At 48.6% G+C, this 10005-nt stretch overlaps 1 protein-coding gene across 2 annotated transcripts; it reads left to right on the forward strand.

The window, feature by feature from the left end:
- Positions 1-214: 214 nt before the first annotated feature.
- On the forward strand, positions 215-9740 carry EMX2 (empty spiracles homeobox 2; the record flags this gene model as incomplete). Of its 2 annotated transcripts, XM_081328522.1 has the most annotated exons (3): positions 215-611; positions 3406-3590; positions 9260-9740. In XM_081328522.1, the coding sequence occupies 3 exons, from the start codon at positions 215-217 to the stop codon at positions 9425-9427; spliced, it is 750 nt and encodes a 249-aa protein (XP_081184648.1). In that variant the 3' UTR covers positions 9428-9740. The 2 variants fall into 2 exon arrangements, with proteins under 2 accessions (XP_081184648.1, XP_081184649.1); XM_081328523.1 differs by lacking the exon at positions 3406-3590 and having other exon boundaries at positions 9260-9466.
- Positions 9741-10005: the final 265 nt, after the last annotated feature.

The raw sequence follows: 10005 nt of genomic DNA on the forward strand, positions 1-10005 counted from the left end.
TGCAGAGAGCGTCTCCCTTTCGGGCGCTCGCCTCTTCATGCGGCCGAGCAGTTTTCTTGCTGCTGCCGTCGCTGGCGGCCGTCCGGCGGCCAGACTCTGGATCTAGGCGGGCCGATCGCTCCGATCTCCTGGCCAGGACCCCGAGGAGGAGGAGGAGGAGGAGAAGCGGCGGCAAGCGGCAGGCCAGCCGGAGGAGCGTCTGCTCGTCGCCAGGATGTTCCAGCCCACCCCGAAACGCTGCTTCACCATCGAATCTCTGGTGGCCAAAGACAGCCCGGCTTTGCCCGCCTCCCGCGCCGAGGATCCCATCCGGCCGGCGGCGCTCAGCTATGCCAACTCCAGCCCCATGAATCCTTTCCTCAACGGCTTCCACTCGGGCGGCCGGGGTGTCTACTCCAACCCGGACTTGGTCTTCGCCGAGGCTGTCTCGCACCCGCCGAATCCCGCCGCCGTCCCGGTCCACCCCGTGCCCCCGCCCCACGCCTTGGCCGCCCACCCGCTGCCTTCCTCTCCCTCGCCTCACCCGCTCTTCGCCTCGCAGCAGAGGGACCCGTCCACCTTCTACCCCTGGCTCATACACAGATATCGGTACCTGGGCCACCGGTTCCAAGGTAAGCGCAGAGGACAGGGTGGGGAAATAAATCGAGGAGGGGGGAATCCCCGATTGCCGCTATTGCGGAAGAGGGCCAAGTCCACCGCGCTCGAGTTCGGAGGTGAAGCCAGGAGGAAGTGGCGGCTCTTTGTCTCTGCCACCTCGAAAGCCGTTTGCGTCCACGGGAAATAATTGTTCTAGCTAGTCCGGATCAGCTTCAGGGAAACCCCGCTTGCTCGCTTGCTCTCTCTCTCTCTCTCGGTGGATTTCCGGGGCTCTTGCCGTCTGGATCAGCAATCTGGTGGGAGTGCAAAGAGAATGGAGCAAGGAGCGGGGTCCTCGATTTGGCTCAAAGGAGCTCCGCGGCCCCCCACCGCCCCAAGACAGGGGATTTTTGTAGAAAGTCCTGACTTTCGGCTTAGGTGTTTTGTTTTGTTTTTTGTTTTTCCTTTTTCGTATTCGTCTGAACCTTTCACGAAATAAACCGGTCGAATCGTTTAGCTGGAGGGAGGCTAAATTAACCTAGCGCTGGAAATTCCAGGGAAAGACACTAGAATTTATTTAAGCCGGAGGAGAACAAAAGGGGTAGGGTGGAAGCTAATTCTTGTTAGTATTAGGGCTACTTTTAATATCTCACAACTGAATTTATTTTTAAATAGACAAACCAGAGGTGACGTGCATTTGGAATTAATGCTGTCTCCTGAACTCAAATATTTAAGCTGCTACTTTGAGAAATTTCTCTAGCAGCTTCAAGGGAAGACTTGTGTTGTCTGCGCATTTGTATTTCTAACTAACTAAAATACAAACACATATACGCAATCCTTAGCCTTATTTCTCGCGAGTCCTTCGGGCTACAGTAACCGACTTCCGAAGTGCAGCTTCTAAGGGAACTTCCTTGGAGTACATTCCTTTGAAGTCCAGGGTCTCCAAAGGGTCTTAACTTCTCAGGAAAACAACAACAACTTAAGTCGCCCTGCAGTCGCATCCCCCTGTTTTGGGTTGGCACCTCTCCCCCCTCCGCTGTCATTTTCCAGTGAGCGGGGAGATCTTCAGAACAGCACAAAGTAAAGCTGCAAAAGGCTTGGGAAGGATTCCCGAATAGCAGCTTTCATTTCCTTTCTCTTCCCTTCGTTATGCGTTCGCGTATGATTTACCTCTAAACAGAAAAGTGGGTGAAAGACCCGTGTCAGGTGAGATAGCCAGGGAGATAAAAAGAGAAGAAGGTAGATTAAAAAGAGCCAGCGAGAGCGAGAGAAATTCGGAGGTCAAGGGATTTAAGACTTTTGAAAGCTGAAATTCGGGGGAGGGGCGGGGGGGGGAAAGAGGAGCAATCAGTCTGAGAGATCTTCACCTGCTGCCTATGCCTGCAAGGCATCCGTCCTGCTATACGTGCGCTCGCTTCTGCTCGTGTTTGTGTGTGTGTTTGGGGTGTGTGTGTGTGCATTTGCACTCCTAACGCACGCCAATGCCTTGAAAAATATTTGCGCTTCAGTTTTTTTATAAAGCTTCCCTTCTCCCCCGCCCAACAAACAAAGAAATAAATAAAGGCCATCCGCCAAATTCACTATGGGGTAGATATTTGGGATGTGGAGAAGAAAAGTCGAATCCACACTGGCGCTACTGTCGGGTTGGAGCGGTTCCCCAGAAGGAAGATAAGGCTGATTATTATGCGACTAAGCTCTGGGTGGAAAATTAAGGGTTTCGCTCGCTCCGTAATCCGCCCTCCGTTGTGCCCGGGTTGTTGAAAAGCGCCAGCAGAAAGGAAAGAGCTTGACTGGCTGTGGCGCTGGTCAGACTGGGGCATCGGCCTCCCCGGGAAAAAGAACGAATACCAAGGCGGCAAAACCAAGAGAACAAAATAGACAGGCGATTGGGGCAACATTTTCAAGCCCTTACTAAACATGTTTCTGCGATGGGCGAATGCAGCGCCGAATGTGTGTTGTGTGCCTGTCACGGAGACAGAAACGAACCCCGTGTTTTTGCTTGAGGATAGGACGAAGGTCTTAAGCCGAATTCAGTTCGGCTTATTTTTAAGGCACCATCCCCGCCTCGCCCTTTGCTTGCATTCTGTAGGAGGACTCTGAATTTCGTAAAACCAACTTTGTCAAGAGCGGGACCTCCGGCCCCATTTTTCAAAATGGACAGTGGCGAGGGCAGTAATTCTACCCGCTTATCTTAGTAGGGAACTGACAAAGAGAGTTTTTAAATAAACAAAAGCGCCCAGCAAGGAGAGGAGGAGGAGGAGGAGGAAGGAGGAGGAAGGAGGAAGGAGGAGGAAGAGGGCTCGGGGTTCGTGACACGGCGGGAATAAAGTGGGAGTTTACAGTGAGGGAATCTATTCAGAAAATTGGGTCTCCTGAAAGATTCTTTTTGCACCTTTCCCGGAGTACGTGGAGAAGACTGACCCATAGAAGAAATAATTTGTTTTGTTATTGTTGATTCCTCTTAATTCCAATTGGATTCCTTCGAAGCACCCTTACACCTCATCTTACCCTTCTACAAAAGAATTCCAAATGGCCAATTAATATACCCTCAGTGTCATCCCCCCCCCAATTTCCTTTCTGAAGGCAGGTACTTAGAAAAGAGAGGGCAGCTGATTCCCATCCGCCTTGGAGGGAGAACTGAAGCTCTAGCGAAGTAACAAACCGCGTGTCAGGAAAGGGCCAAATAAAGAAAGAACGGAGGTTTTTTTTTATTTTTTATTTGCCACCTCGAGAAAGAGAAGCACAAAATAGTGTTTAGCTGGGCTTGGTTGGTTCTTGGCTCTTTTTGTGTGCCTTCACTTTCTTCTTCTTCTTCTTCTGATTATCCAGGTAATGAAACCAGCCCGGAGAGTTTCCTCTTGCACAACGCACTGGCTCGGAAACCGAAACGGATCCGCACCGCTTTTTCTCCATCCCAGTTACTGAGGTTGGAACACGCTTTTGAAAAAAATCACTACGTGGTCGGGGCAGAAAGAAAGCAACTGGCCCACAGCCTCAGTCTCACGGAAACTCAGGTAGGAAGAAAGAAGAGAGAGGGGGGGGAACGGTTTTCAGTGTAAAATGCATGAAATGTAAGGGCCGTGTGTTGGTTGGTTAGGCGGGGGGGGGAGGGGGGAGGAACCGAAAACATTTCCTTCTGGTCACATTCTTTAAAGAAAGAAGTGTCCCTTTCATGCTTATTTTGTCAAAGGCGCCTGCCTTTAAAAAAGAGAGAGACCTATTCAGTGCCCAAAGCCAGCTGTTCTAACTACACGCTCCTTGAAGTCCAAATAAAATAAGATATTTCGCCTGAGTGGCAGTAAAAGGAAATTCATCATTTTCCGAGTGCAATCCTACACGCCTTACTTGGAAGCCAGGTCCATTCAATTCAGTGGATCTGACTTCTAAGTAGACCAGCCTAGGATTACACCGTTGATCAAGGCAGATCGGCTTAACAGGTTTTGGCTCAAGCAGTGAGGATAATCCGGGGCCAAATTTCAAGGCGGACGAATAAAACGGGAGTTCGTTGTTAGGGCTTCTTCATCTTTGAGGATTTTTAAAAGTATTACCGGGGCCTCCTCTACAGTTATCCCGTGTCAGCGGTGACAATTGAACTACAAAGGGTGTGCTCTTTTGATTGGTTATTGTAGTCTTAGTTAGCGTGTGTGGACGACTTCTTTTGGGATTGTTTCTGTTTTAAATAAAATCTGCACATTTAACAATGCATTTCAAACTCCTACATCACGTGTCAACAAGAGGGGTGGGGAAAAAAAAGTCCTGTATCTCTCCCTTCCAGGTTTGTTTTTGAAATTGGAAGTAAGCATTCCCTGTTTTTGATTCACATATGTCTTGATTGAGACTAAAATAACTGAATTTGAACAATGGTCCCATCGTGAGCACTTCTGCTTAGGAGCTCCAAATCCTATTGAGACGGAGCTATTTCCGAGCAAAAGGACAGAGGATTTAGCTGTTAGATCTAGTGGCCTTGGACCTTAAATCTCACAGATTTCCACTCGTTTTTTTTAAAAAAATTAAAAAAAATAAAAAATCCGTCCGTTCTGCAGTGAACCCGGAATCTTCTTAAAACCGTCTTCACGGCTTTGTGGGTTGAAAGCTTGGCGTTTTTCGTGGTGACTTGAATTTTGGGGCATATTGGAAGTTCCGCTGTTGAGAGGCGTGGATGTTCTCCGATCCAAAGGACTTATCAGTGGGCTTTCGGGTGTGTGTGTGAGTGTGTGTGTGAGTGTGTGTGTGTGTGTGTGTGTGAGAGAGAGAGAGAGAGAGAGAGCTGTGGGGTAGATACATCAAAAAGCTGGTGCACCGGGCAAAGCAATGGGGGCAGAATGGCGTGGTTTGACAATCGCCCAGATGAGGCCGTAAGAGATGCTTGGAAAAGTGTGCTTAGGATAATGATCTATTGTATTAACCTTGGGAGCGGGGCGGGGGAGGGGGAGGGGGTTTGGCGAGGAGGAGGAGGAGGAAGAAGGGAAAGCAGATCAAATTAATCGCTCAGGCTGCATTTTAGCTTGCTCAGCTGCCTTCTGGGCGCCTGCCTGCATCTTGGAAACCAAGAGGGTTTGGTTTAAGGTGGGGGTTGGAGGAAGATTTTTTTTTCTTCTTCTTCTTTTTTTAGCCTGACTTCCCGATTGTAGTTCAGCTTGGTTATTGCGCCTGCCTCTTAACTTTGGGAGAGTTGTTCTCCCCTCCAAGCCGCTTGGAAAGAAACGCGCTTCCTCCTCCTCGGGCCGTTCGTTCTCATGGTTAAAGGAGACGGGAGAAGCAGGAGGGGAAGGAGGAGAGGAAAAAAAAATGGGCCCAGCTTAGTTCAAAGTTCCCAGTAAACAGTAACGTTCTTGGGTCGGATTAAGTTGTAACACTTTTTCCTCCTCCCTCCTCTCCCTCTCCCTCTCTCTCCCCCCCCTCCCCTTCTTGCCTTTCTTGGGGCGGAGCGGAGCGGAGCGGAGGAGAGTATGGACGAGGTTGAATCTTTTGTTTTAAACATGCCTCCCTTAACAAAACCCCAGTCAACGGATCGACACTTTGATGAGGTTCGCCGAACAAGGGGGCTGCTGACAAGCTGATTTCCACGGGCAAAGCGGCCTTTAAGGTGGTCTTTGTCCCGCTTGATTCCGAAGCTGGTCGGGGTCTATTGTGGTGGTGTCAGGCCCCCAAGCCCCCGACAAAATGAACTCCCCTTTGGAGATCGGCGTGGAGAAATGAACCGTCGTCCCCTTCAATTAGCACGCTGAAAAGCAAATTAAACTCACCCCTTGTTCCCCCGCTCACTATTTAAAGGAGGAGGGGAAAAAAAATGAAAATGCAGCCGAGATGTGAGGAAAAGCGGCGTCTGGCAGCGAAGGGCTTCAGAAAGGGCAGCGAAGCGGGTTAAAGTGGCTGATTAAAATGGTCCCGTTTTCGGATTTTTCCCCCCTCCCTTCCTCCCGTGGAAAGTCTTTATCGGGCATTTCCAGGCTGAATCGGAAAAGTGCTGCTTTTTCTATTCCTTCTTTTAAAACCGCGTTTACCTTTGACCGCCACGGGGGAGTCCGTTCCAATCTCTCTGAAGATAATTTCGGGGACCAAGATGATCTGTTAGTAAATGGCTGGCAGCACCAGCAGGTCGGGTTTGAGGCGGATTTCAGCCACCTCTCGCCAAACTCACGGGGACTTCTTTCTCCGTTCTTTCTAAAGCAGGGGTCCCCAACCTTGGCAACTTTAAGACCTGTGGACTTCAACTCCCAGAAATCCCCAGCCAGCATAGAATTCTGGGAGTTGAAGTCCACAGGTCTTAAAGTTGCTAGGGTTGGGCATCCCTGTTTTAAAGTGCCTAATCTTTCCCGTTTTTAGCTATAGCCGCGGTCCCACAAAAACTGAAATCCCTTCCTTCCTTTGATAAGACAGAGGCGCTTGATACAAAAGAACCCTCTATTTGAAGTTGGCAGAATTCGAACCTCCTCCTTAATTAACTGAGCTCGTTCACCACTCTCCTTCCCCCTTTGATTATTTTTAATTACGGTAGAATAATCCCCTCCTCCACCTTTAAAGGGATTTCCCCCCCCCCCGCTAAATTAACCTGGAACCTAGCTGCGTTTGGGCTAAATGTTGGTAGGCCTGTCTGTTAATCGGTTTCTAAGGTCCGACAGTAAGAACCGCTTTTCAGTGGAAAGATCAAACGAAAGACGGCAGAAAGTGGGTGGAGGAGGATTAAAAAAAATAAAAGTCTCGTTTAGTTATTATTGTGTTTAAGATGAGCTGATTAATACTAAGAACTTGAACCCTGGGATTCCCAAGTACTGTCCTCCATCATTTTCTTACGTAAAATGTACTGTGCACCACGGAGACGAGGTGGAAACTCAGCAATTGGGTACAGGTGCGATAACATAAACATATCTGAAGGCCGACTGGGATGGCTAAATATTCCCTTCTTTGCAAGAGCACACAACACCTTCACTCTGTTGTGTGTATTACCCACAATATGTAGATATGACTGCCACCATTCATTAAATTACACAGGGGTAGCCTCTCACCCTAACCCTGTCAGATTTGTTTAAATGCATACATGTGCATGTATCATACACACCATACATGATAGGTATGTATCCTGGATTGATGCAGGTGGGCAAACATATGGAGCAATTCATACAGGAACATGTACAGGTGGATGTACATAGATCCAAATGTCTGGATAATAACCATATATCCCAATTCCCCCTTACTCTGCTTGGAGATGGAAGCTCATGGCCAGTGAGGCTCTATTTTAAGCAAGATGGGCTAGGGTGGGAAAGGCAGAACTACCAAATGCAGCAAGGGTCAGTAAATCTGTTTTAAATCAAATCACCAGGGTTGGGTCCAGGTAAATGGGCATAAGACTTCTGACAGTGGTCCTTTGGGATATGAGGAGGTGGAGCTCACAGAGGGCATTTTTCCCTACCAGGCTATAAATAGAGCTATTCTGGAGTAACTAGGAAGTCACTCTACAGCACAGAGTGTTAAGCAAACCGAATCACATTAGATTTTAATTTGTTGTGCGAACCAGCTCCTTAGGTTAAGCCATAGGATAATTTGGCTTAACAGGTTATGTTAATAGAATTATTATGCTTTCTTAACTAGAATTTAACACGTGTTGTGATCAAAGTGTACCCTAATTCAAAACAAGCATTTGTAGCTCGAATGCAGTCAGCAGCTCCAGTTTCCCGGCTGCACTCAAAATCCGATCCTCCAATGTGAGCCAAGGAGAGCATTGTAAAGAGGGTCGAACACTTACCGTCATGATCCTAAACGATATTCCTGGGAGAGGGAGCCCTATTGATTTTCTGATGGAATCTAATGTTCAAAACGAGTTCCAGTCAAGGGTGAAAAAGCTGCAGTCCTAAATTGACATCAATGGGGGCATATTTCCAAGAACTGTGCCTAAAGTGGGGGATTAATCTTAAACCCCAATTACTGTGGCTTAACTGAGTTCCAGGGAGGCAGGAGGTCAGCGTTCCTGTGAAGTCAATGAGATTGCCTTTGATCCTGGCATTGTCTTCCGAAGCCACGGGAAGTCCATTAATTTCTATGGCATTTATTTCCTAGTAAGCGTGCATAGGATCTTAAAAGCTCCGAATCGCCTGAAATGCCATATTGTCAGGCTCCCAAGACCCAGCCGAGCTCTGGGCGGAGCAAGTTAAGAGAGAAAGAACAAGTTTTTTTTTCCACGGTTCTGGCACTTACTTTTAGAGGAAGACCCATTTACACTCAGTGGAGAAATTGTCTATAAATACACATGGATAGCCCGGTACGGTTTTTTTTTGCAGGGGAAAAGACCGGTGCTCTAAGGGTTTAATCTCAAAAACCCTCTACCGAGCGAGCCTACAATTCCAGCCTTAGCTGCTCTTAATTAACCCGCCTTCGAACTAGCTGCTGAATTGTCTTAGGCTAGAAACCAGAATTCCGCGTAACAGCTAGGTGTAAGTTTGCAACTCTAGTGGAAGTTATTAAGCCGGGAAATACCCTCGTGTATCTATAGCGCCGGTGTGCGCGTGCCAGGTGTGCGGGGCGCGGGCCGCCTGCGATCTTGGCTCCTGCTAATCAAAGGTAGGCAGGAGGAGGCTCTGGGGATTTCTGGTAGTTTATTTTATTTATTTATTTATTTATTAAATTTGTATACCGCCCTTCTCCCGAAGGACTCAGTTCTCTGGGCTTTTGCGGGAATGCTTAATTGTAGCAAGAAGAAAGGGGTCACTACGCGCTCACCCATACATTTATACTGCTGGGAAGGGAAAGTGCGAGGTGACACACACACACACACACACACACACACACACTGGCCTTTGGCTATAGGAGCACTGTGGATGAAGGTCGATTTTGGAATTAAAACCAAACTCAGCGTCTGTAAGATGGGGAGGAGGAGGGGTGGTGGTCAAGAAGGCTGTGAGGATTGGGGACAATTTCGGAGCGAGAAGTTTCTTTCTGGAGTTACCCATTGCTTTTCTTGGTTCGCTTTAAGCCCAGGCGGGGCCCATCCCATCCACTCGAATCCGGGAAGAAGCGCCTGGGCGCAGAGTTGCAGCGTTTCAAGGGCGCGCAGAAAAAAAGGATCCTTTTAATTTTTTTTTCTTTTTTTTCTAATTGTGAGGAATTAAGTCTTAACTAGCAGGGAATACCTGCCCGAGCTTAATAGCCGCCTCTGTTTTTCTCCACCTCTCTCCTTGTGCTGCCCCAGGTAAAAGTTTGGTTTCAGAATCGACGGACAAAGTTCAAGCGGCAGAAGTTGGAAGAAGAAGGCTCGGACTCGCAACAAAAGAAGAAAGGGACGCATCACATTAACCGGTGGAGGATCGCCACCAAGCAGGCCAGCCCAGAGGAGATCGACGTCACGTCCGACGATTAAACCAGCCCTTTAAACAAGTAGAGAAAGAAGCAGCAAAAAGAGAGGAGAGAGAGAGAGAGAGAGAGAGAGAGAGAGATTGAAACTCGATGTTGGCGCTTAACAGACTTTTCCAGGAACACCGCACGTGTTCAAGGCTCGGGACAAGGCCAGGAAAGTGAGTGTCGTGGCCGGGCGAGAGAGACAGATTCCGGCTTGTTCGCACGGCCCCGTCTGGCTTCGACAGAGGCAGCGGCCAGGGTCGAGAGTCACTCCGAGCCGTTGACCGGCGCTGATCCTGCACCGGTACTAAAAAGAGAGCGAGGGATTGAGGGAGAGAGCGAGAGAGCGAGAGAGCGGAGGGTGGGGGGGGGGGAAAGGGAGAGGCTGTCAATCAAAGCCAAATCACCGAGAAGGGATGATTGACCAATATTCAGTTTCTTGCCATTCAGAATGAAATCAACTTTCAAATTTCAAAGGGAAATAAACGCCTACACTCACTCACACAGCCGCGCGCGTAGGGGCACCTTGCACTTCACGAGGGATTTATTCTTATGAACCGTCATTCTGAATTTTCTCCCAAGTCTCTGGGAGAGAAAATC

The sequence above is a fragment of the Vipera berus genome (genome assembly GCF_964194415.1).
Source record: "Vipera berus genome assembly, chromosome: 5".
NCBI lineage: Eukaryota > Metazoa > Chordata > Lepidosauria > Squamata > Viperidae > Vipera > Vipera berus.